This window comes from Diospyros lotus, chromosome 4, assembly GCF_014633365.1.
Source record: "Diospyros lotus cultivar Yz01 chromosome 4, ASM1463336v1, whole genome shotgun sequence".
NCBI lineage: Eukaryota > Viridiplantae > Streptophyta > Magnoliopsida > Ericales > Ebenaceae > Diospyros > Diospyros lotus.
Genome location: NC_068341.1, coordinates 13,753,200 through 13,780,987, shown reverse-complemented (window position 1 = coordinate 13,780,987; position 27,788 = coordinate 13,753,200). Strand labels below are relative to the sequence as shown.

Sequence of the window (27,788 nt, the reverse complement as noted above, 5' to 3'; positions counted from 1 at the left end):
GCAGCATTACCTCTGCAGCGTACTACAATGCTTCTCTTAAGCATGTTTGGGCATGGCTTTTTAACACCTATTATTCAACTATAAGCATGATTTCATCTAGTATGATAGTAAAATTATTTTCAAAATCCATTTATATTGGGGGACCAAGATCAATAACGACTTTGATGCAAAACCACTGCATCTTTTTTTGTGTTGTAAATGGACTCAAAACTAAAAAATATCACCATATGAGAATGCAATTATGTGAAGACATGGGCAAATATATAAAGCTCAAAGTACCACAAACCAGGAGCGTCAACCGGTGGGTGGGCGCGCCCCACAGGCGATTGGGGGTGTAGTGGATGGCTGGTGGTCGAAGAGTGGGGGTGACGATGGTGAGAGCAAGAGAGAGAGAGACGGTGGTCATGCGAGGGGTGACTGGCAGTTGAGGTCGAAGGTCGTCGTGAGAGAGAGAGGCGAGTGAGGCCGACGGTGTTGGAAGAAGGAAAGGCGGGTGGGGTCAACGGTGTCATCAGAGGGAGAGGCGGAAATGGGGGCGACGATGCTGTTTTGGACGAGAGAAAGAGACAAACAGTGGCCGATTGCTGGGTCAACGGTGTCAGGAAAGGGGAAGGAGAGTAGGGTTGACGGAGTCGGGAGAGGGGGAGGCGGGCGGGGTTGATGGTGTCGAGAGAGGGAGAGGCGGGCGAGGGTAACGATGTTGTTTTGGGTGAGAGAAAGAGAGAGACAGACAGACCGATGCTGGCCGTGAGAGAGGCGACCAACGATGATCAGAGACAAAGAGGCGACTAGGCCAACAGTGATTGAAAGCAGGGGAGAGCAACAGAAAGGGAGAAAGAGAAGATGGGTTTGGGTAGGTAATCGGGAGAGAGAGAAGGGGATGGGTTGGAACAGGTACATTTCCTTAGGTCTTGCAAAAGAAAAAAAAATAATATAAAAATAAATTAAAATTATTTCGATAGTCGAGGTTGTAGCCCACGGCATACCTATAGCATAATCCTTAAAAAACACGAGCACGCCCAGCTTTATAATTTGGCAATTAAGAAGAAACAGCAGCTTTATTCTAACTTCACCTCCCTAACTGTTCGTACGTACTAACAAACACTCTTAATAGTTGAAGGTGTATGTATGTATGTGCACTGACATCATTGCAACTGACTACAACAATTTCATTCTGTATAATTGAGAATAGGTAGAGTAACAGATCAGGTTTATAAACTATCTCAGCGTCCAGCCAAAGATCAAACAAAACATCTAATGGATCTTTAAAATGTCCAAGAAAAGATGGTTTACATTCAAACTTTCTGGAGGGCTGGGCTGGGCTGGGCAAGGTCCATAGAAGATAGAAACGAATCCACCTCGAGCCATGCCGCATGCCACAGCTTCAAATTTGATCACCACACGTCCCTCAGATACCGTCCTTCCATCTGGAGTTTCTTCACGATAGCCTCTGCTTCTGATGAACTCACATTTTCCTGGAATTGGTTTTGAATACCAATAAAGAAAATGTAATATGAAGGTGGTTAAACCAAGTACCAGAAATACTGAGATATTAACACAAGCAACTCTCACCCAATCAGCATAAGATATTGTTATTTGATTGTAACTTTTATCATTTATGGATTGGGTTAGGAAAAGGGAACCCTAAAAATATGAAATGGGTAAAAAGATTTCCACCATCAAAGGCACCAAACTCACGCATCTAATCTTGTGCAACGGGGGCAGGGAAACCCACCTCGAAAGTGAAAACAAGAAACCAACACCGCTAATCAATATGGGTAAACCCACCAAACTACTAGAGAGAGAGAGAGATTTATAGCTAGGAAAAGCAAATGGACTTCACTCATAGATTAAAGACTTTAAGAGTGCAACTGACAAAAGAAGTACTATGCCTAGCGACCCCATTCAGATAACTATAAGAATGACTGCGATGCAGGGTTTCTAAAGAGATGCCCCATAGACCTAGCTGCATTTCCATAATGACAAAACTTGAGTTTGAGCCACAGGTTACCTTCCAAAATATGAAGTTCAAAAATTAACTTTCGTCTAGGAAGAATGCAGTATGATCAAGAAAAACTCATATAGTAATGGATAATAATGTTGCATGAATGACTGGCAAAAGAAAATAAGAACACAAGTTCTTTTGAGCGGTTCAATATTATGCTTGTATTTTGCTTGAAGTCCATCGTGGCCATGATCTCTCTTTTGGATTTTGTGGATACCCCTCCCCACAGCCAAAACACAAAAGATAAAAAACGACCATATGTTTGGATCTTCAATTGTGGATTGATATCAATGCCCAGATTTTGTTCCATGAAAAGGACATCAGCAAACAAAAGATGACGTAGTTTCAGATTAGAAATAAGGAAATAATATTAGCAAATAAAAAGAAAGAAATATGGAAACACTTCACTAGACTGTTTACTTAGAATAACAGTGTGTCTAGAAAGTAGACAGTAAATTGAAAAACAACTACTTGGCCACATAAACTCTACCAGGAAGTGGATTCTTCCACAGTACTGGTTTAGCAAAAATTACAACTTTACCTAAGAGATACAGATGGACAGCCCAGAATTATTTAAGTTGCGCACGCGCGTGCGCGAGTGTGTGAGAGAGAGAGAGAGAGAGAGAGAGAGATTCACACCTGCTCTTCAACAATGGCATGCAGCATGCGATGGACATCTCTGGCCATACCCTTCGCATCACCACAAACATAAAGATATCCACCCTGGGAGACAATACTCCAAACTTGGGCTGCCTGCACATCATCAACAAAATTGATGAACATAATCTTATACTTTTCATCTAATGAACTTAAATCAAGGTTGAGTTTCATTTCTTACTTTTTCCTTCATCTTATGTTGAACATACACCTTTTCTGGCCCCTCTCTTGAGAAAGCAACAAGCAGCTCAGATATTACCCCTTGATCCACAAAATTATTGAGCTCATCCTCATAAATGAAGTCCTACAAACAAATTGAATTAGAATAACAAGCATAAGGCCCCAGGGTCACCCTTATCAAGACCACATATCACACATTATCTTACCATTCTGCGATTTCTACATCCGAAGAACAGTAGAGCAGTACCAAGCTGCACGCCCTCCTCCTTCAGGGTCACCCTTTCCTGGAAAACTTATCTTTAAGTTGAGAGCTTCTCCTATGAATAAAAGAAACCCAAAAAAGAATAGTCAATCCAAACCTGTAGAAATCCTCTGAAAGGTGCCAGGCCAGTACCAGGTCCCACCATGACAATTGGAATTAAAGGGTTTGCTGGTAACTTAAAATTAGATGTCCTGATAAAAATTGGAGCTGAGCTACAGTCACGGCTTTTCTCTAGAGGAACTGCATTCTGATTTAGTTTGATACAGCCAGATTATCTTAGATAGTCATAAAGTCAAACCAGTTGAGAGACTGAAAAGAAAGGACATTGCAAGAACAAAGCATGATCTAAGCATAATATAACCAATTGTGCACAAAAACTAAGACGGCTTGCTTCATACCTTCATCCAGGTTGAACACACCCCTTTATGAATCCTGCCTGTGGGACTTTGACCATAAACTAATGCACAGGTCACATGAACTCTATTGGGAGCGAATCTGCCATGAACCCAGGAATTTAAGTGGTCCAAGATCTATATGCTAGGAAAAACTATGTCAACAATCACAGGTGGAACAAAAAATATACCTAGGGGATGATGAGATAGAGTAGTAACGTGGCTGCAAGCGAGGGGCTACCGCAGCAAAAAATACACCAATGGGAACTTTTGCTGAAGGAAACTCAGCCAAGACCTCAAGAAGACTTCTTTGACTTGCAACAACCCACTGTGAGTAATCATCCTGCAGAACAAGAAAGAATCCTAAATATAAACGGAAATATGAAAGAGCGAAGGATAAAATGTTGAACATTGACCCCAGAACCAGATTAGTTAGCAATTTGTCAAAAATAAACACGCATGACATTTTCTTTTTGAATAAAAATTAAATTCTAAAGAAAATAGTAAAGAAAAGAAAAAATTATAAGGTAGGTGAAGAGAAACCTCCTTACTTTCCCCTCTGGCGATGACAAGAATTTAAGCCTTTCCACTTCACTAGGTTCAACCGCATGAGCAGCCAAAGCAATTAAAGCAGCCTGAAAATGCAAAAGAACATAAGACATCATTATTGAGTCACAGGTCTTAGAAAGGAAGGGGTAAAAGGTCAAAATCTGGAAAATTGAGAATGAACTACCTTCCGAGGAGGATTCAATAAGTCTGCATAATGTGCCAGTGCAGTGCGAAGGCTGCAAGGGCCAGGGAAAGGGGGTGGTAATGAGCCTCCAAGAGATGTACCATCATCTTTGTCAGTGTGAATAGAGAATAGCAAATCTAGAGGTTGGCCCAACAACTTTGCTGCTTCTTCAACAGTTTCATCACTATTCTCAGCATAAACACCAATATGATCTCCAGTTTCATATCTGTAAAAGAGCGGTCAAAAGAGAAAGCAATTACTGTATTCATTTACTTATTCCCAATGATTCAAATGTGAGGGACTAAGTAACAAGATTGCCGTCTATCTAGTTGGAGCTAACGACACTTGCTATGTGATCAGCCACAGAGCTATTGATATACAAGTCAAAATAGTGTTAATACCTAACCCAAAAAATAGTGTGAATATTTTTTTCGCATCCTTTTCTAAAAGAAACGAAAGAAAGAAAGAAAGAAGTTGCACAATGGAGTACTATAAGATTTTAGCAGAGCGATTTTGGATTTGCTGACAGAAAAATATGCAAGAAAACAGCACATATTCTCCTGGTTTATATATAGCCAAAACTATATTAGGGGGGTAAAGCATGGCAGAGCCTCACAGTCAGTTAATACTTGACATGCACACCTTTAATAAGGAAATTTGTCTACTAGAGGAACTTAGATAGGAAAGTGATGGTAAGCTGTATAGCCTATACCAAGACCTTGTTCTAACAGGACAGAGAGCACAAACAGTATTTTTCTAACTCTTTCCTGCGTGAAGCAAATTGGAAGATCACTGACACAACACTCGCTCTTCCTCTTCTTTTGTGTAAACAGCACTGAAATTTGAAAGATCAACTGGGGCCAAACCATGCATGCATACTACAATAGAAAGATTGAAAAGAAAATGCTTTTGACAGCCTATTGTTGGATGGCTTTGAGGCTCACCCCATTCAGAAGAATAATTAATTTTTCAGTCCAGCAGAAGCAACCAAACTAATAAAGTGGCAACAAGCACCTTATTACATATTTTCCAGCTGATGAAAACCTTCACAAGTATCTCAGCTGCTGGTATATATAAATACAAACACAAACATGTAAAAAGGAGTTATGACTGTAAAATGTCAGTCCCAATATGTTATTTTATTTAGAGAAGAGTCTGAGTCAAAGATCAAGCATCCAAAATATTTGAACACAAGCCTTTAAAGCATTGAATTCAAGGATAGGTGATAAATAACAAGGATAATCAAATGAGGAAGTCCAAAGTACAAAGAAATCAACACTGAAAGGGCTGTAAAAACTAATGCTTAGAAATGTGGAAGCCTTGACAAAATAGTAAAGACCAGAGAAAATATAAGGTTTGGATAAGTGGTTATAGTTAGCAGATACAACTGGATCAGCAATAAATCCCAATAAAAAATGGTATCCCGTATCCATCCGGCTCCCTACATTGGAGGGTTGGAGGAGGGTTGTTTTTGCATGCATGCTTACGCTTACCTTGCAAAGAAGCTATTTCCAAAACTCAAACCCATGACCTGCTAATCATAAAGGAACAACCTTACAATTACTACCAACACTCACCCTCACAAGGATTAGAACCCAAGGTTGTTTGAAAATATTTTTCTAGCATAATGACATTTCTTGACCGCATGCCAAAATAGTGAATGAAGTGAAAGAATAATGGATGCAGTCAAACAGGTCTGTTCAAACCACTCAAGATCTGAAGGTTGAAAATTAGGTTCTAACTCAATTAAATTACAAATTAAAATCTGGATTGAGCTTCCTTGTGTCAAGACCCTAGGATGTCCTAAGGTTTGAATTGGAATTTAGAAGAAGAAGAACAGAATTGGAGGGAGAGAGAGAGAACAGATTAAGGGGAAAAAGAGAGAAAGAGAGAGAGAGAGGATTGAAAGAAAAGAACTTGTCATTATTCTCTGATGCCCTACCTCATACTGCTGTAGGTCTCTTATAGAGCTTCCAGCAATCAGCATTCTTAACAATATAACAACTAACTAACATAATAGCCAAAACAGTAAACTAATTCCCTAACCACTTAACCCCCATCTAGTTAGCAACTAACAACACATACAAGTATTTATTAACAACCATTTATTGATTCACCCCTAAGGTCGTGACAATCCCCTCCCCTTCAAACAATTCTTGTCCCCAAGAATTGACAACTACTGACCTTGTTCTTCAGCCAATTCCAGCCTTAACAATCTGGTTTAGTCTTCTTCTCTTTCTCCTTGCTTTCTTTCTCCTTCGAAGCTTTGGCCTGTCTTCTCTCACGCTTTGTTGCTTTTGTTTTTCTTGCAAAAATAAAATGTAGACTCCAAGGATTGCCATGTCAAGGCTCCCTTCTCCAATGTCCCATCTCCCGAACCAGATGCCAGCAACCCCCTCTTCCACAATATCAAAACTCATGAACCAAATGGCAGCACCCTTTTGTTCCTTCATCTTTCGAATCTATGACTCCTCAATCTTTTCCAAAACCAAAGCCAAAGAAACCATACTCTTTGAATCTGCTTCCTTAGAACCATTCATGCCCTTAGCCTTTAGTTTTTGTCTTTGGTCTGAACCCTCATTGGTTGCCTGTCCACCCTCAACAACTTCAGTATCAGCTTTCTTGGAGCTAATGTAAAGTTGCTTCGATCTAGATTATTCCGTCAAAACTCCTTTAGCTACATGTGGTCCGTTACAAACTTGCGAGCTGCTCTTATGATAATTTTCCGGTTGCAGTCCATGTTTTCTGTAAATGGCTTCTAATGCCAATTCATGCAACCTTGCCTTCTTTGCCGCTTGTTCCACTGTAGTAGGACAACATATTTGCACATTAAGTCTTAGCGCATCTTCAAGACCATTAGTAAATTTCGACACAAAGTAAGACTCATTCAAGATTGGATGGGAGTTGAGCATCAGCACTTTCCATTCCTCAAACCTGACCTTGTAATCTGTTACAGAGCCTTCTTGTTTTAGATTATTGAGTTCTTCGCTGTATCTCTCATCTCTAACCTGGTTTAATTTTACTCCACCTACTGTCTACCAACTGGAAGCATTTTACTCCACCTACTGTCTACCAACTGGAAGCATTAGGTATGCTTCCATTGCTTGCTCGAACTGGCCCTACTGTGGATCTAGAGCTTTCCTTTATCTCTGAAAGCTGACTCCATGGACGAGTAATGTTAAGATCTCCACCTGTCGCCGATTCTAACCTCTTCCTCTGAATAATCGGATTCCCATACTCCTTAGAAAGTAACTCAGCTAGAAGGCAAATCTGAAATCGTTTGGCCACCATGATCATAATCTCATCCAACTGTCTGCTGATTTTAGCGCATGTTTCTTCAAATCTTGTGTCCATGGCTCGCTTCTAAAACCTCTTTTGGTGCGTAACTTTCCTTCCCAAATTTGAAATTTTGTCCGAAATTGCCTCACAGCAATCACCCAGGACAGATAGCCAAGAATTCCACTTCGATAACCCCCTTCCTGAATCGTCCAGATCCAAGTCAGTGGCCGAGGATAGCTTGGCTCTGAATTCACCCAATATCACTGTTGTTTTGGCTCGCCTACTACACAGAGTCGCTTGCGCACTCTTGTCCGCCTCCAAGATCCTTTCTTGGACCTCGTCTGATGCCAAGAACATTGTTGGGCTCGCTCGACTCACGGTGCTAGACCCAATTGCGATTGCCCAGTTCTTGGGTCAAAGGAATTTGGCCGGAATTCCTTGGGTCTGCTTTGTTTTCTCACTACGGTAAGAATCGCCCCCCACAATTCGAACTAGAGTCCTACAGAATTTGGGCTGGGTTCTGATAACTTCAAACTTGCTCTTAAGAGTCGTCGGAAGGCCAAGTCGTTTTCCAAAGTCAAATAGGAAATTCTGGTCTGCTGCTCCACTCCGTCTTTAAGACTCGAACTCACAATCGCCTGATTAGAAGTCAGAATTTGTTGGAATCATAGCCAAGAATTGCACCAAGGAATTCAAGATCGCCTGAGCCTGCTTCCACGGCATGCCTTCACTCACCCAATCACCGTCCAAAGGCTGCAAGCCTCTGACTCTGATGGAATTAATTGTTTCGGAGTCACTGAACTTGTCGCTTCTTGAATTATCTCTAGCAACTTGGTCAATTCCACCCCAAACTCAGATTGCTTCACCCGCTTCGCGTATGTCTGTAAGCTTTAATCAAGACCGCCTCTTGCAGCTGCACCAGCTTCGCATCCGTCGTACTGCCTCGTCTTGGGTAGCGCCTTGCTGCGTCTGTCAACCCAGGTCACCTGCTTTCGTCCGTCCGTTTTGCTCCTGTAATTGAATCAGACTTGCTCACTCATAAATTCCAATGTCGCGCCCCAACTGAACCCGCTAAAATCTAGGTCCGCTACTGGATTCTTTGTCGCCCAAATCGTCAAAATCACTATTGGAATTAGTGGGATCCACAGCCAAGAACATTGGCTCTGATACCACTTGTCAAGACCCTAGGATGTCCTAAGGTTTGAATTGGAATTTAGAAGAAGAAGAACAGAATTAGAGGGAGAGAGAGAACAGATTAGGGGAAAAAAGAGAGAAAGAGAGAGAGAGAGGATTGAAAGCAAAGGACTTGTCATTATTCTCTGATGCCCTACCTCATACTGCTGTAGGTCTCTTATAGAGCTTCCAGCAATCAGCATTCTTAACAATATAACAACTAACTAACATAATAGCCAAAATAGTAAACTAATTCCCTAACCACTTAACTCCCATCTAGTTAGCAACTAACAACACATACAAGTATTTATTAACAACCATTTATTGATTCACCCCTAGGGTCGTGACACCTTGTTTGCTTGAGATTTGGTTACTTCTGAATATCTATTCATTTACAATGCTACATCTATAAATACAAAGCTATAGGTATTGTGCTAAAATTCCTCTACAACTATAAGCCATGTAGGTTCCTCTATTGCTCTTCATACGTGCATGCATGGTTGTTCAAACTCTTTGGTGGGTGCAAAAGGAAAGATCAAAAAACCATCCTTAGCCTTTGGTAAGCTATATCATGCAAGAATACAAAACAATTCAATAACCAATCAAAGAAGATTATGGGGCTTGGCTTTAGATTCCAAGGGAGTCTCCCAGTTTTCATCATGGGCTTTGAATTTTCACGTAAATCTCCATGCCTCATTTTATTTTGTCTTCTCCTTATCACAATATCTCTACAGTCGATAATTTTATATGAGAAACTACTGAATCTAATGTCTTATTGCAATTTCTCCAGTTTTCTGTTCAAGTCCATCCTGTAGAGGCACTCAAATTGTGTAAGTGATTGATCATAGCATACATTGAATTTTCCGTATCTATCTAACATCACTATGAGAATTAATTCCTCTTAACTCACAGACAGAGAAGGATGGATCAAACTGAGCTTTTAGCAAGTTATAATTCAATTTTAAACTTTAGGGTAGAGGAGTAAGCCTCATTTGAGGCTCGGATCTGCAAACTGAACACAGTTGGTCCCTAAGCAAGGAACCTGGAAATTTGGTCGAGTATTGAGATGAATAAAATCAATACCTTGATTCAAAGATAGGAACTCTACTTAAAAAGGTTTCTATGCTATCTATTCCTACTATTTAAGAGATAATATACAACAGATTTTAGGATATACATGAGTAAAGATAACAACTATCGCTACTCCTATCTACTCCTATTATTTATCCTGATTTTTAGGAACTTATCTTCACTGTATGTGCTGTTTATCATCATCTGATCGGACTGCATGTCTTCATATCAGCAACAACTTCTTCTCTCTTGTGAACTCCTTAGTAACTAGGACTCTCCAACACCCCCCCCCCCCCCCTCAAGGTAAGGAATAGATATCTCTCATTCCTAGCTTGTTAATGAGAGTCTCAAAACCTGGTCTAGACATGGATTTAGTGAGTACATCTGCCACTTGATCTGTTGTAGGAATATATATCATCCTTATATCTTCTTTTTCAATTTCTCATTGGATGAAACTTCAATCAATCCGGACATGTTTCATTCTATCATGTTGCATTGGGTTGTTGACAATACTTATGCCTAACTTGCTATCACTGTATAGCCTTGTTGGTTTGGTTAGAGGCATTTGTAAATCCTCCATTAGTCTTACCACCCAAAATAGTTCACAATGCATTCTTGATATCAAATTGAAACAACTCCCAATCTAAATTCACAGCAATAGATAGAAGCACTCTAATGGTGTTTAGTTTTGCTACCAGACCAAAAGTTTCCTCATAATCCATCCCATGGGTTTGAGTGTACCCTTGGGCAACCAACCTTGCTTTATAACGATCTATACTCCCATCTGATTTATATTTGATGGTAAAAACCCATTTGTAGCCTATAATTTGCTTGGTTTTTGGTAGATCAACTAGTTCCCATGTTTGATTGCTCTCCAATGCCTTCATCTCCTCCATCACAGCCTTTTTCCAATTTGGATCTCCTAAAGCTTCCTGTATACTGCTTGGAATAGACACTCCATCCATGGTTGTAGGGAACGCCTTAAACTAAGGAGATAACTTGGAATAGGTTAGGTAATTTGATATTGGATATTTAACACAAGATCTTACTCCTTTTCGGATGGCAATTGGCAGATTCAAATCACTGTTTGTTGTACTGTTATCCTCACTTGTTGGACCGGTCTTTGGTTCTAACAATTGGCTGATTTGAGGATCTGGTTGTTTTGGTCTCCTTGAGTACACCTTAACGGGTTTTTCAGAACTCAAGTCCTCTTTTGTATCAGTCTCCCTTGGTTCAGCTGATGGGTGAATTGGTTTAGGGCTTGAAGAAGATAATAATTCAAGGTTGCTTGGGTTAGAGGTGGCTGGCTGAGAACAATCAGCTGTATCTGTTTGAATAAGGTCTTCATTTGGAATAGAGGAAGAGATAGGTAATGTGACAGGCATTGAAACAGTGGGATCTCAATAGTTTTCCCTTGTTTTTGACAGGTTACTTGAGTGGTAGAATTTAGTTTCATCAAAAGTTACATCACAAGAAACAAAAGAATTTTTGTGATGTAGAATAATAACATTTATATCCCTTTTGTGTGGATGAGGAACCAATGGATATGCATTTGAATGCCCTGGGTTCTAGTTCATGGCGATTGGGGTTGTTTTGGTAGACATATATAACACATTCGAATACCTTTGGAGGAAGAGTGTTGAGAATCCTAACAAGAGGGAAGATGGTCATGAGGTTGTGCAATAGGGTTTGGTATTTTAGGATTTTGGTTGGCAGCCTATTGATCAAGTAAGAGGCTGTTAGGATAGCTTCACCCCAATATTTGTTTGGAGTAGAACTAGTAAACATTAGGGCTCTAACCACTTCAAGTAAATGGTGATTTTTTCTCTCAACTACCCCATTTTGTTAGGGTGTATAGGGGCGAGTGCTTTGATGTAAAATTCCATTTGTGGTGAGGTATTGAGTGAATGGGTACGAAAAATATTCTCGACCATTATCAGTCCTAAGAATGCAAATAGAGGATTGAAATACGTTTAGGATAAACTTGTGGAAATTCTAAAAAATTGCACAAACCTCAAAAAAAAAATTCATTAGGTATACCCAACATACTCTTGTATGGTCATTAATGAAAGTCACAACTCACCTAGCACCATTCAAGTTTGGAACCCTAGCTAGTCCCCAAATATCACTATGGATCAAATGAAATGGTTTGGAAGGAGTGTATGGATTTGGTTGATGAGAACTATGGGTTTGTTTGGCAAGTATGCAATGATCACACTTGAGAACCGACTAGTTTTTATTGATGAAAAAATCAAAGTACAAGTGTTTCAAATATTGAAAACTAGGATGACCAAGATGTCTATGCCATAACAAAATTTCAAACTTCAAACTAACTGAAAGAGAAAAACTAGGAGCTAACTGACTAGGGAGAGCCTTGTTGTCCAATACTAAATAAAGACCATCCTTCTCCTCAGAACTACCAATCATCTTCCCCGTGGACCGATTCTGAAAAACACAATATGAAGGGAAGAAAGTTACAATGCAATCTAAATCCTTTGTGAGTTTGCTCACAGGCTACACTTCAAATTTGGCACATATACACACTTCATTTTCCCTTGACCGAGAATACTGTTCCATCTGCCATTAGAACTGTTAGTTTCTTATCCTCCAACTGAAACTTTTTCACTATGTTAGTAAATCTGGTCATATGATCAGATGCTCCAGTATCTATAACCCAATAACTATCACTCATCCTTCTAGTAGTTAAGGAAAACACTACATTACTTCTTTGATCTATAGGCATTGAAGGATTGGCTGTCAGTCCATCTGATTCCTTTGAAATATGGGTGTTATTTAGTAATTTCTGTAAGAACTCCACCTGATCAGCTGTTAAATTTAACCCCATACCTCTTTCTGCATTCTGAACACTTGCAAATGCATAAGTTGGCCTTTCCTTCTCCTTCTTGTTCCTCGGTTGCCAGTTTGGTGGCTTTCCATGAAGCTTCCAGCAGGTTTGCTTTGTGTGATAGGGCTTGTTACAGTGTTCACACCACTGTTTAGCCCTAGAATTTTCTTCTTTCTTAGAGGCAGCAAAGGGTAGAACATGTGTTTGGTTCTAGTTGTGTGAGCATAACTTGCCTTCTGCTTTCCTCTCATCTGACCCCCACAAATACTTCTCTGAGAGATGGTAGTGGCTTGATACCTAAGAGTCGTCCCCTAACTTTATCCAAGTCTGAATTAAGGCCTTGGAGGAAATCAAAGACCCGTTCCTTATCCAACATCTTATTATACTTCTAGCTATCACTTGAACATTTCCACTTTGGATCATAAAACATATCCATCTCTTGCCATAGTTCTACTAGGTTGTTGTAGTATTCGGTGACACCAAGACCACCTTGTTTTGTAGTCCTAATGGCTGCTCTGATCTCAAAACATTGGATTGTGTTTTCGAGATCAGAATATAGTTCTTGGACTACATCCCACACCTCCTTTGCGATCTTGTAGAATAGATAGGTTCGGCCTATCTTAGGTTCTATTGAGTTGATAAGCCACGCCATGAAAATGGAATTCTCTACCTCCCATCGTTGGTATTCCGTGGACCCTTCTGAAGGAGTTGGGACAGTCCCAGTGAGATAGCCGAATTTCCCTTTGCCTTTGATCACCAAAGTCACGGACTGAAACGATTCCCTAAAGTTTCTGTTGTTCAACTTGTGTTGTGTATTTTTTAGGGTTTGGCTATCCATGTTGAGAGTGTTGGCAGGAATCATGGCAGCCTATTCGATCGATGGTTGAGAAACTGAACTTCAAGAGGATTCTTCAATCGTAGGGGCTGAATTTGCTGGGTTAGAACTAGCCATATTAATCGAAAGACTCGGCTATGACAACCAAGCTCTGACACCATGAACATAGTTGGTCCCTAAGCAGAGAACCTGGAAATTTGGTCGAGTATTGAGATGAATAAACTCGATGCCTTGATTCAAAGATAGGAACTCTACTTATACAAGTTTCTATGCTATCTATTCCTACTATTTAGGAGATAATATACAACAGATTTTAGGATATACATGAGTAAAGATAACAACTATCTCTACTCCTATTATTTATCCTGATTTTTAGGAACTTATATTCACTGTATGTGCTCTTTATCATCATCTGATCAGACTGCATGTCTTCTTATCAGCAACAACTTCTTCTCTCTTGTGAACTCCTTAGTAACTAGGACTCTCCAACACAAACCAAAATCAAATAAGTAATACTAGGCCATTGAACTGCATTTCTAAGTATTATAAGCAATCAGAGAACATTACAAGAATTACTTAGCTAAATAACGATAACAAGCAACTAAAAATCAACTTTAACTGGCAGAGACCAACATTCATACTAATGCAAAACATGAAAGTATATCCACGTTGCATCAGAGAACCTTACAAGAATTACTTAGCTAAATAAGGATAACAAGAAACTAAAAATCAACTTTAACTGGCAGAGACCAACATTCATACTAATGCAAAACATGGAAGTACATCCACGTTGCATCAGACCATATCTGAATGAAGACAGATCTAATGCAGAACAGAATGAATAGAATGAAAATTACTTCAGTAATCTTCTTTATTACTGCTGCTGTTGTTGTTATATATTCATTTTCCTTTTAACATACAGGCACATATATCAATTGATCCAAAACCTATAAAACAACCAAAATGAAGAAAGGAGATGAATTGAGGAGCTCAAAACTCACATAACACCAGTGCCTGATATATCAAATTCCAGATGAATGCAAGAGCGATCAGACTCGGGTTTATGAAGTTCTCTCTGAACGGCAACGTTAACTCTTTAAGGGAGGAAATCAAAATTGACGTCAGTAAAAACTAAAAGATTAAAAGAAACAAAAAGGAGGAAAAAGAAAAATAAACATACATCCAGATACCTGCAAGGATGGTGAACATCATATGAAGCATTCCCATTGGCCATCCACAAGAACTTGTCCTCATAAGATGTAGTAGCAGGATCATGAATCACTACTCGATATTCAGGAATAGTAGCTGTATATGGAGTAGCCACGGTGTTTGTATCATCCTCATCTCTAAGTAATTGATCCAGTTCAGGCCATAGTGTTTCTCGCCTAAAGCAGGAAGTCATAACTTTGCAGTAAACATGATAGAACAAGTAAACTCATACTTAGTAAAGAAGCAAATCCTCCTCCACACACCCCAAAAAAAATTAAAAAAATTACTTAGCAATTGATAAATTGAGAATTAGAATATCAGGTTAAACCCAAAAACATATGATATGGAGAGTACTTCCTACCAAGCAGCAAAATCATCCTCGATGCATTGATCATCATCCCCTAGACCAATTTGAACAAGACGCTTTGCACCTGACACATAAAACACTTGAATAGAATTTCCCATCGAATATCAAGAAACTAAACTGAATATAATCACTAGTATCAAACATAGGGAAGTTATGAAACTTAAAAACATTAGAAGCTAGAGCTAATAATCAGCAGATTCATGCAAAAATGCTAGGTATATAACCAAGAACATCATGCAACCAGCATATCTAGCAACCCACCAAAAAGAGTGGAAAAAGAAATTTGTTGACACATACACTATTCAACTAGTTTCTCAGTCTACCCATGCTAGGACAAGTTAAACCAGCAGAATATCAACTTGTTGTCTACCACATACATTAAAGAACCAGATTCAAAAAAACAAATGAAAGAAAAAATAAATAAATAAATAGATAAATAAAGAACCAGACATAAACATGGCACTTCCCTCCCCTCCAACTGGAAGTAGGATGAAATATGGCAACCAGTATCCCTGAAACAGAAGCAAGCACACATGCTACTGGATTTTTTTAATGTGAAAACCTATTCAGGGAAAAAAGTTACAGGGATTGCAACAAAACATTCCAGTACTATGAAACCAAGTATGGAGAAACAAGACCCTGGGCCCTGCTATAACAACCTGAGACCTGTATTATTTTTCCCAAATAATTGATGCTATAATGCGTGGATTATTGCTAGTATTCATCTTGACATGGCATGATTATGTATGATTGTAGATGTTGTGTCTGTAATGGGTATCCAATTGATATTAACATGGTTTTTGATGCATTGGCATGGCTTGTGTGTGTGCATGTGATCTTACTGACTTCTAGTAACTCATTCTATGATTTACATTTTCAAAGACAGCTCAAGTGCTAGAGACAAAGCCCAAGATGTATAGGAGGATCATCCTTGAAAGACTGTATAACTATCCTAAGAGGAAACATTGTTTGATTTATGTATTGTAATGTTGTAGAGGATGAAGTATTTTGTTGATCAGGGAGCTAAGACTCAGATTTATATATGTTTTGTTTAATGATTGTATTTGAGGCCTATGACATGAGTCCAAAGGCAAAGATACCATTTTTTAATTACGATGAGATATGAATTCGTTACAATACATGATTTATTGATGCATAAATATTGACCGGTTGGGGTGAGTTGTGGCCAAGCCGCTAAGGACACGATAATGAGAAGTATAAAATGAACTACGAGATACATCTAATAAAGGAGGCTAAACATGTTTGAAGGATGGTACCTGAAGCCCTATCAAGTTCATAACGACTACGAGAAAGTATGAGTAATAAAAATATGCTAAAAGGATTAAACTAGCAGAGAGGCAATGTACGATAGTCAAGAGAAGCAGTTGACCATTGGGTCAACCATGCAGTCCAAAGAGTTTGGAAACTTGATTCTCAAGCATTATAAGAATCAACTGAGACGTGAGATGGGTGTTATATCTACTGTAGGAGTGTCAAAGTTGACTAAAGGTTGAGTATCCATTACAGAATGTCTAGAATATCAACAGGGGAAGGTGACAGTCTACTGCAAGTAGACTATCCAATACAAAATGCCAAGTATGTTGGTCGTAGGGTATGACAATTGACTGATGGGTTTGACTATCCTGGATACTATTGTTGAGAGGTCAACTGCAGGGTTGGCAGCCGGGTGTAGAGTTGACTAAAAGCTAAAATTGAAGATGAATTGAAAGCAAATAATGATTAGAGGCCTAAGCTGATTGAATTTAATTTAATGAGTTCTAAAATCATCATTTTAATGCACCATGTAGAAAATATGTAATTATTCAATTTTGAATATTGCATTTGAGTGTATAGTTTGTTATGATTTTATTTCTAGAATATTTCTTTTGCTTGTTTGGCAATTTCTAAGTCATAACTGACTCCTATGAAGCACTTACATATGTACCATATATATTGCTCTTTAAATTTCGAATGAAGTCATGTTGATTTTCTGTCAAATTATACATGGTATTAGAGCAGTCCTAACACCGATCAGTTCATTCTAAATTTGCAACTGATTTCATTCCAAATCTGCATCTAATATTGTCGGTTTGTTCTTCTCAATTTTGTACCTGATTCCATTTCTATTCCACTGAGCATTTCTATCCTGTTTCTCTCATGTTTTTAATCTGCAATGACTTGTACTGTTGAAGTTTCTTCTCCCTCTCAAATTCCCTCAGTTCCGACCCCAACAGGAGGATCTGATTCCTCTACTCTTCTTATTATCAGAACATAAACTGAATGGCCACAATTATATGCAGTGGTCTCATCCAGTCATGATGTTTATTTGTGGGCGAGGAAAGGATGATTATCTCACTAGTGCTGCCCCCTAAACCGAAGATCGATGATCCAATGTACAAGGTGTGGAAGACAGAGAACAATATGGTCAAGTCATGGCTTATCAACTCCATGACGAATGAAGTCGATAAAAACTTTATTCTCTACAAGATGGCACAAGAAATCTGGATAGCCGCCAAGGAGACATACTTTGACAAGGAAGACGGAATGGAAGCCTTCGAAATTGAAGGAATACTTCATGATTTTCGTCAAGGGAATCTCACCCTCACCTAATATTTTAGTCGACTAACAAGATATTAGCAATAGCTTGATATGTATGAGACAACAACATGGGAATGTCAAACCGATGCTGGAAAATACAAGAAGATTGTTAAGAAGATGTGAATTTATAAGTTTTTGCTAGGTTTCAACAAGAATTTAGATGAAGTTTGAGGGCGGATTTTAGCCATCAAACCTCTACCAAATCTGCATGAAGTTGCCTCAGAAGTGCAACGTGAAAAAAGTAGAAAGAAGGTGATGATGGGCACAGCAAATCAGCCACTAACTACTGAAGTTTCTGCCATGCTTTCTCGGGGAATAGATGCTCACCGCACCAAGAAAGGTAGACCCTGGTGCGATCACTGCAAAAAGGCAAGACACACCTGAGATACTTGCTAGAATATTCATGGCAAACCCCCTGATTGGAAACCAAACACTGAGGAAGAAAGTCATGGACATCACACTGCAACAGAGGAGAATTCTATTGCAGTCCTAAATGGTCAATTCAGCAAACAACAGTTGGAAATTATTCAGTAGTTAATTTCCCAAACTCAACAAACATCAATCACTTCAACCACTGCCCATTCAACAACAGCTACAGTAGCCCAAAAAGATAATTTTCTGACTGCATTTAAGGCTAAAAAGATGGATAGCAATGGTATTTTGGATAGTTGATTTTGGAGCTTCTGATCATATGACTGGTGATATATTCCTAGTCCGAGATTTCCAACCTTGTTCTAAAAATTACACTGTGTGTATTGCTAATGGTTCCATATCAAAAGTGTCTAGTAGAGGTTCTATTACCCTTTCCAAGAACCTTACACTTGAATCAGTTTTATTGGTTCCAAAGTTGGATTATAATCTATTACCTATTAGTCCGCTTGCTCTAGAAAAGAATTGTGTTGCTAAATTTTTCTCAAATCACTATGTTTTTCAGAATTTGAATTCGGGATAGATGATTGGCAATGTTGAGTTGCATTCGGGGCTTTATATGTTCAACGTGAACGAGTCCTCTAGAAGACAAATTCAAAAGATAGGTGATAGCAAATGTTCTTTTTCAACTCTTAGGTCTAGTAATGATAGTGAAATTATGTTATGACACTATCGTTTGGGTCATCCTAGTCTTTTGTATCTCAAAGAACTCTTTCCATCCTTATTTAATAAAAATTCAGTTGATGTTACATGTGAAGTCTATCAATTATCTAAGCATGTTTGTAATTCTTATCCACATCAAACTTACTAAGAATCTCATCATTTTTCATTAATTCACAGTGATGTTTGGGAACCTTCTAAAATTAAAAGTGTAACCGGGGCAAGATGGTTTATTTCATTTATAAATGACCACACTCGTCTCTCATGAGTATTTCTCATGAAAGAAAAATCCAAGATAGGTCAACTATTCAAAAACTTCCACATCATGGTTCAAACTCAATGCAATTCCAAAATTCAAATTTTCTGTACTGAAAATGCCAAAGATTATTTTAATTATATTCTTTGGGCATATCTAGTTCAAGAAGGTATAGTCCATCAAAGTTCTTATCCTAACACTCCTCAACAAAATGGGATTGCTGAAAGGAAAAACAGGCATTTGCTAGATGTTACTCGAGCTCTTATGATATCCTCTCATGTTCCTAAAATTTTTGTGGGGGCTGCTATTCTTACTACTAAATATCTTATTAATTGAATGCCTTCTTAGGTTCTCTAATTTCAGACTCCATGTCAAGTCTTTCTCAAGGCATATCCTACCAACCAGCTCATCCCATCTATACTTCTTAAAGTGTTTGGTTGTACTTCTTTTGTCCATATTCCTCGTCAAAATCAAGATAAATTTGATTCTAGAGCCATTAAATGTATCTTCCTCAGTTATACTCCAAATCAAAAGGGATATAAGTGTTATTCTCCTCTCACAAAGAAATTCTATCATTCTATGGATGTTACTTTCCTAGAAAAACAACCTTATTATTCCAAAACCAACATTTAGGAGAAGAGCAAGAATTCTGAAGAATTTTGGTTTTGGGATTTTGAATCAACTATTGTCCTTTCTTCTACTCCTAGTCTAAAGTCTTATGTCACTGAAAATCAGTTAAATTTACAGCCTTTGAGTATTCCTTCAACTGTTAACAACAAAGAGTTAATTTTGTCATAACCTTAGGAGCAATAGAAAGGCAATATTGTAATAGGGTTATAATAGTTTGTTAGGACATATTTGCAATTTGTTAGGAGCACATAGATGCTGTTATGATTCAGTTAGCAGTCAAATTTGCCTATAAAATGGCTACTGTAAGAGGAGGAGATTATGCTTGAATTGATTAAATGAAACTCTAATTCTCTCTCTACAATTCTCTTCAATCTCCCTCTCGTTTCTCTCTAATGCTCTCCCTCATTTCTCTCTAAATTCTTCCCCATTTCTGTCCAATTTCCCTCTCCCATCATTCTGTTCTTGATTTTACTTCAATCAGATCCTTTCGATTCCCAATAACACTCTCAATTCCTCCCCCAATTACTTCTTAAACCTGTTATGAAACCCTAGGTTCATGACAATTGTCTATTCTAGAAGGAAGAAAGATCAAGGACATGTAAAGAACAAGTGCAACTCACTACTAACCATGAAGTTGAACCAAATTCAATTCCAAAAGAGACACAAGTGACTGTTTCTAATTTTGGGGAGGTGAATTTAGATGATCTTGATCTACCAATTGCCCAAAAAAAAGGTGTAAGGTCGAAAAAGTGTAAGGTCCTGCACAAAGTATCCTATTTGCAATTTCCTATCTTACAAGAGATTGTCCCCAGAATATCATGTTTTTCCTACTAAACTCACAGATATTCAAGTTACTAAAAATATACAAGAAGCTCTCCAGATACCTGAATGGAAGCAAGCTGTAAATAAAGAAATTAGAACACTTGAAAAGAATGGAACTTGGGATGCAGTCAATTTACCTCCTGGAAAGATTTCAGTTGAATGCAAATGGATTTTTACCATTAAGCACAAAGCAGATGGAAGTGTTGAAAGGTTCATAGCTTGATTAGTTGCTAAAGGTTTCACAAAGGCTTATGGTATTGACTATCAAGAAACTTTTGCTCATGTTGCTAAATTAAATACAATTCGAGTACTTTTATCCCTTACAATGAAGAATGACTGAAAATTACATCAATTAGATATCAAGATGCTTTCTCAATGGAGATTTAGAATAAGAGGTGAACATGGAGATACCTACAGGTCTTAAGGATCAAACAAATTTAAACAAAGTCTGTAAGTTAAAGAAATCTCTTTATAGTCTCAAATAGTCTCCTAGAACTTAGTTTCATAGATTTACTAAAGCAGTAAAGAAGTTTGGTTATTCACAATGTCAATCTGATCATACCTTGTTTATAAACAGTTCTCCTAGTGGAAGAATATCCATTATTATTGTGTATGTGGATGATATAATCCTAACAGGAGATCATGAAGAGGAGATTAGCAAACTCAAGAGATTTCTTGCAAATGCATTTGAAGTCAAAGACTTGGGAAATCTAAAATATTTTCTTGGGAGGGAAATTGCAAAATCCAAGACAGGTATTATAGTTTTTCAACATAAGTATGTTCCTGATCTACTTAAAGAAATTGGAATGCTTGGATGCAAACCTTCAGATACTCCAATGGAGATTGTAACTAAAGATAAAGAGGAAAGGAAAAATGCTCTTGCTGACAAAGGAAGATATCAAAGACTGGTAGGTAGACTTATTTATCTATCACATACAAGGCCTAATATTGGTTTTGTAGTAAGTGTAACTAGTCAATTTATGAGCAATCCCACTGAAGAGCATATGAACTGATTGTATCACATTTTAAGATACCTAAATAAAACTCATGGGGAAGGTCTATACTTTAAAAAGGCTAAGAAGAAGAATATTGAGGTATTTACTGATGCAGATTGGGCTGGTTCTATTACTAATCACATGTCAACTTCTGGATATTGTACTTATGTATCAGGAAACTTGGTAACTTGGTGCAGCAAGAAGTAAACTACTGTGGCTCATAGTAATGCAAAAACATAATTTAGAGCAATGGCTCATGGAATTTGCGAATGAATGTGGTTAAAGCGATTGCTCCTTGAACTTAAAGCTGTACCAAGTGATCAAATTAATATATTGTGTGATAATCAAGCTGCTATAAGCATAGCTAAAAATCTAGTTCATCATGATCGAACTAAACATGTGGAGATAGATAGACACTTTATAAAAGAAAAAGTTGAAGATGGGACTATTAATATTTCTTATATACCTACTGCTCTTCAGATTGCAGACATTCTAACCAAGATTCTACCTAAGATCAAGTTTGAGGATATGACATCCAAGTTGGGTTCACTTAACATTTACAACCCAGCTTGAGTGGGAGTGTAGAAAATATATAGTTATTCAGTTTTGAATATCCCATTTTGAGTATACAATTTATTATAATTTTATTTTTAGGATATTTATTTTCCTTGTTTGACAGTTTCTAAGTCATAACTAACTTTTATGGAGCAGTTATATCTGTACCATATATATTGCTCTGTAAATTTCAAATGAAGTCATGTTGATCTTCTCTCAAATTCTACACACCCTAATAAGGTAAAAAGGTCATTAGTCCTTCCTTATCATAAATACATGTTGATGCCTAGATCATGAGGAACCACAGGTTTCCAGTTACGCATTCGGTCATGGCAGAACTTGTGCCATCAATAATTGATGGCATAAAAATTAGACATGGAGATCAGCAAATGAATGGTATCAGAGTAATGGCTAAGAAGAAATTTAAAGAAAATTTCTACGCCGCATCTAGAGATGGCAAACGGGCCGGGCCGGGCCGGCCCGACCCGCCACCAAGTGGCCCGCGAGCCAAGCGGGCCGGGCCAAATCGACCCGCTTAAAAACGGGCCAGCAGATTGCTGGCCCTAGCCCGGCCCTACACGGGCCCGCGGGCCAAACGGGGCGAGGGCGAGGGCGAGGGCGAGAGCGAGGGGTGAGGGTGAGGGCGAGGGCGAGACAGAGGGCGAGCGAGGGGCGCGGGTGAGGGCGAGCGAGGGCGACGGTGACGGCGAGCAAGGGCGAGGGCGAGGGCGAGGGCGAGAGCGAGGGGCCCGGGTGAGGGCGAGGGCGCGGGCGAGGGCGAGGGCGTGACGAGGGCGAGGGCGAGACGAGAGCGACGACGAGCGAGGGGCGCGGGCGAGGGCGAGACGAGGGCGAGGGCGAGGGCGAGGGCGAGGGCGAGGGTGAGAGGCGAGGCGGGGGGGGGGGGGTTGTGGCCGATTAGCGGGTCGGGCCAAATCAGCCCGGCCTTAAATGGGCCAGCAAAATGCTGGCCCTAGCCCGGTCCCGAGCCGGGCCCATTTTGCCATCTCTACCCGCATCTAACTAAAGATGGATTAACTGGATAATTATCTACATTATAAGGCATAGACCTTCACGCCTACTCTCTAGGTGGCCAATCCTTCAACTTCTATGCCCATTCTATTCATGTTATTCGATTCCCTTGGTTATGCATTGATTCTATTAATACTATTATGCAATGCTTCCTTGAATATCAGATTCAACAAACGTTTATCAACAAACGTTTATAATCTACTGGAAACAAAACTCATATACACTACATTTAAACAGAAAAAAAAAAACAATCTTCTCAACTCCACAACATCACAATTCCTAAAACATGAAAAAGAACACCACGCATTGATCTTCAAGCAGAAAGACTCTTATGGATTTCTCAATTCTCCTTGGTGAACAGAGTTATATTAGAATATATTTGCATAGCCATATCTTGTATGCCACACCTCTTAAGGGAACTCTTTCTGTCTATATATAGTTTTAGAATCACCAGTTGATATTCTAGGCATTATGCTAGTAGACTGTCCAACAACAAGGGGAAGGGTGTGTGAATACAATCTTCCCCCAGCCCTAGCAAAGCAAGAAGACTTGCGTTCTAGGGATGCCTTTTTAATTAAAAAGTAAGGATAAGACTGCATACAGAAAAACCTCTAAGAAAGTGGGGAGCCTCATGTACTACAAAGTACAAACAACCTTTATATTATTTTATATTATTATGGTAATATCCTTTTTAATATTGTATGTATACAGTGATGCATATCTAATCGATATCATATTATGCATATAATAACTTAGATAGTACACATGAGTGTGCCTGAGGGTATTTGTTCAATAAGAATTATGATTATGGGGATAATATGGTATATTTTTATCTCCTTCAAAAAGTCTTTATATGTGAGATAATATTCCAAACCTCTAGTGGAATATATACATCTCATGTGTGTGGGATATGAAGGTAGGTTGAGAAATGGTATCTAGTCTCCTAAAGTCTAATCAATGGTTCAAAACAGTCACTTTGGGGTAAATTATCCTCATCTCCTATTACCGCAAGAAACAAACCCTCAAAATTCTATCACAGACACCAAAACAGAATTCCATGAACAACAATCAAGCTATGAATACTGTAGATTGTTTCAGATATTTCAAAGTAGCTTATAATACAAGGAACATGACACGTATTTTTTGGAACCTGTGTAGCTATGCCTTAATACTGCCTGTAAAGAATATGATTCTGTAAGTATTAAGTACAAAATCCCAGTTCTTTCAGAAATCATGTATGGTAAAATGAACTTATGACCTTCTAATCACAAGAAAGCAACTTTACCTCTGCTATCAAAGACCCTCATGAAAGAGTGATAAATAATAATTAAAGAAAAAAAGTTGAAGAACCTCCACAAGTCAGACATAGGGAAGCAAGTTTTAGGTTAATAATTCAAAGAACCTTCAAAAACATAAAACAGTATTAAGGTGTGCTTGGGATCTTCCAATTCATTGATAGAGAGTGACTTCATACCTTGTTCGCTCAGTTGTTCATCTACCACCTTCCCAATCTGGTCCACAAAGTTGCAGTCAAATATCAAGTACTTGGAAAAAAGAAGGGGAAGGGAGTAATGCAAATACCTAATAAACTTACCTTGTTGAAATGTTCATATTGACGGTTACCTAGACCGAAGATACCATAAGTGAGATGTTGAAGCCAGGCTTCCCTTTCATTTCCCTGAAGCCATGTCCAATACCATTCATGAAACTTCTCAGAGAAATGTCCTACCAAACTTAAATATACTGTAAAAGAACTTCCCACACCTCAGTCAACCATTTGTAAAATCTTGCAGCATTGTCAGTTGGCTCTCCATCTCCATAACTACAATGACCAGCTCAAATGTAGATTAAATAGGTGCCTTGGATCCAAATAAGTTTAGAAACATTAAGAAATGATGAGCAGATGACAGAAGAAAGTGTATAAATTTATCTTACGTTGCCAACATGAAAAATGTCAAAGTTTCTTTCTTCAGTTTCTGCTCATACTGATCATCCATAGCAGCATAATCATCCTAAGTCAAATCATAGAAAAGTGATGATGAATAGTTAATTCTAGAAAAAGTAACTTCCCATAAAAAATGATAAAAAATTGCATTTACCATACCAAGTCCACAACTCTCACATTTGCCTTCTCATATCTAGCTTTGATCTCTTCTGCTAAAGACTGTAAAAAGAAATTGTCAAGGGAGAACAATTGTCAAAACTTTAAAATTAATGCATCCAATATTAACTGTTGGGCAAACAAAGAAAAAGAAAAGGAAAAGGAAAACTTATTATAAAATTTTCTTTTTGTGTATTAATTAAAATTACCCTGAAAACTCAAATTGAGGGTTTAAATTGTTTCACAACACAAGGGGGCAAACCATAATTTTATGATAAGACATGAGTCATCAGCAATCTGCCTCACCACTCTTTCTTTTGCGTTTCAATTTGGTTTTATGAGTGCCTCCATAAGTGAATGTGAAACACACGAAGAAAGATGGACGTGTGTAGGTAAAGCATTTCCAGCTACAAAGATACCCATGTACCATTCCCTATAAAGTACAGAAAACAGAACCATGGCTTGACTTAAATCTTAACAAATGAAAATTCTAACATTCAAGAAGCTTTCCAATCATCCCACTTCTGGGACTTGAGCCAAAGTTTTGTGTTGCAGTTCAAATATACACACGTAAAGAAACAATAAAAATGAAAATCTTAGCTGATTTGACTAAATTATTTCAACCACGTGGCAGGCTGGGATTTCCTATACAGTTTGACATCATAGCATCCAACAGAAAACTTTCTTTGTGTGTCCATTTGCCTAGAGGGTGTTCTTTCTTTTTGGTGGAAGATCAGCAAAGGTTTTCCCTTTGACTCTAGCCAAGATTCTGATTGACAATCAGCCAAAAAAAAATATGGAATAACATAAAGGGTTCTGTTAAAGCTGGGAGAGGATTGTTATGTTGCTTCCGTCCTTATTTGAAATACTTATCCCATATGTGGCAATGGGTCGGCCATTTACCATTTACAAACCCATTTAGTAAATATTCAAAATATTTACTATGTCTATATCCTTCAAATATGAAATTTTCAGACTTATTTCAATTTTAAGTGGATAATTAGGACTTATTTTAGTAAATGTTCAAATAAATTTTATCTCCATGACTTAAAATATAAATTTTTTATAATCATTTTAACTTTAAATGGGACCCATTTATTGACCCATTGCCATCCCTACAGCCATATCTGAATAGAGAGATGATATTACTGCTGGACGTTCATTTTCCTAAAAGTTGGGAGATGCCCATTCATTTTCTTGTCAATTTTCCAGCCCAACCAGACGCAAGCAAAGACCCTCTTTTTTTTCATTTTCCTTTGAGCTTTCTTTATTTTCTTCTCCCTTTCCGTTCATTTTCCGTTGATTTAAGTATAAGTCAACAAAGTACCAACCTAAAGGCAATGGCTTAAGGAAGGATAAAAATATAGAAAGAGAGATGAGGAGAGAACACGAAAACCAGAAAAGTGTGTGGATTGAAAATTCAGATTCTCGGTGTCTACTACACACTGCAGAAACTTTATTCGCCTGACCCGTATTCTAGATTCCCCATTCAGCTGAACCGATAATTACTTTCCGCCGTAAAGCATTTTCCCCCAAAAAATCAGCCCTCTCAATATAGTCCAATCTCAACAACACCAACCAAAAAACAACTCAAAAGCAACCAAGACTCATTCCCAAAACAATTAAGCCACAAACTGCCAAAACAAACAAAATTGACAACAAAACAAAACTCAATTTTACCTTGGCAAACCCCTCGGCAGTGCCAGTCTGAGTACCAAACAGCACCGTGACCTTCGTCTTCCCCGAACCGTCCTCGACCCCATCGTCCTCCTCAGCCTCCTCAACCGAGAATGGCTTGGGAACGACAAAAGGGCTAGCCTCCTTTCCCCGATCGGACGATCTCTTCCACAGAATGAACAAGAACCCCGCGATCGCAGCAACAGAAGTCGTCACAACCAACACCGAATAGAAACCGACCGGCGCTCCGAGCACAGACTCCAGCCATCCGATCAAATCCGACCTCGAACTCATCGTCCAAAGCCGGCTCCGAGAACGCAATGCGAATCCGTAACGCTCTTCAGTTGATTTCTACGATCAGTCAAATCACTCAAAGTTACACAAAACCTACCTTGCAATACATATCATTCACGCGTATATGCACTGTATAACTATATATATACATATGTATGTGGATGTTAAACTTCAAGTCTGAATCAAGGAACCGAAGTGGACAGAAGCTTCGATACAAGATCCCGATACTGTCTCTCTTCCCACTGTCTGTGCTCTGAATCTGATTGATCGGCTAATCTTCGACCAGAAATTGTTTCAGCTTCAGCGACGGGTCTTAAAATACCTATATTTTTGGGGATGACGTGGCTTTGACCATACATGTCCTTGCATTGGGACGTGTTTGGCTGCCGAGCAACGAAATTTCCACAATTTTATACAAAATTGATGCTCCGTTGTAAATTACCTTAGATAGTCGATAAAAGAAACAAACATATTTTTTTGTACGAATTTAAAATATTAAATGAAATAATTGGTAAAAAAAATAATTATAAGAATGATGAGAAATAATAAGGATAATAAACCTTTATTCATGGAAATGTTCTCGATCATTATAGTGAATTTTTTTTAAAACTACAATTAAAAAAATCTTATATTTATTTAAAAAAATTAATTTTACATTTTTACATAGGTGATATTTTAGGTTCCAAGTTAAGTTGGTGCCGCGAGACGATAGTTTATCTTTCTACCATAAA

At 38.5% G+C, this 27,788-nt stretch overlaps 1 protein-coding gene across 1 annotated transcript; it reads right to left on the bottom strand.

The window, feature by feature from the left end:
• Nucleotides 1-1,145: 1,145 nt before the first annotated feature.
• LOC127799068 (NADPH--cytochrome P450 reductase) lies at nucleotides 1,146-27,374 on the bottom strand. Its single transcript, XM_052332780.1, has 19 exons — nucleotides 27,207-27,374; nucleotides 26,767-27,114; nucleotides 25,090-25,149; nucleotides 24,921-24,997; nucleotides 24,750-24,807; nucleotides 24,580-24,663; nucleotides 24,460-24,496; nucleotides 15,003-15,072; nucleotides 14,623-14,817; nucleotides 14,434-14,526; nucleotides 4,230-4,455; nucleotides 4,048-4,131; nucleotides 3,688-3,839; nucleotides 3,503-3,599; nucleotides 3,202-3,351; nucleotides 3,049-3,126; nucleotides 2,844-2,966; nucleotides 2,645-2,758; nucleotides 1,146-1,475 (listed from the first exon to the last, which is right to left on the bottom strand). The coding sequence occupies exons 2-19, from the start codon at nucleotides 27,055-27,057 to the stop codon at nucleotides 1,395-1,397; spliced, it is 2,070 nt and encodes a 689-aa protein (XP_052188740.1). The 5' UTR covers nucleotides 27,058-27,114; nucleotides 27,207-27,374; the 3' UTR covers nucleotides 1,146-1,394.
• Nucleotides 27,375-27,788: the final 414 nt, after the last annotated feature.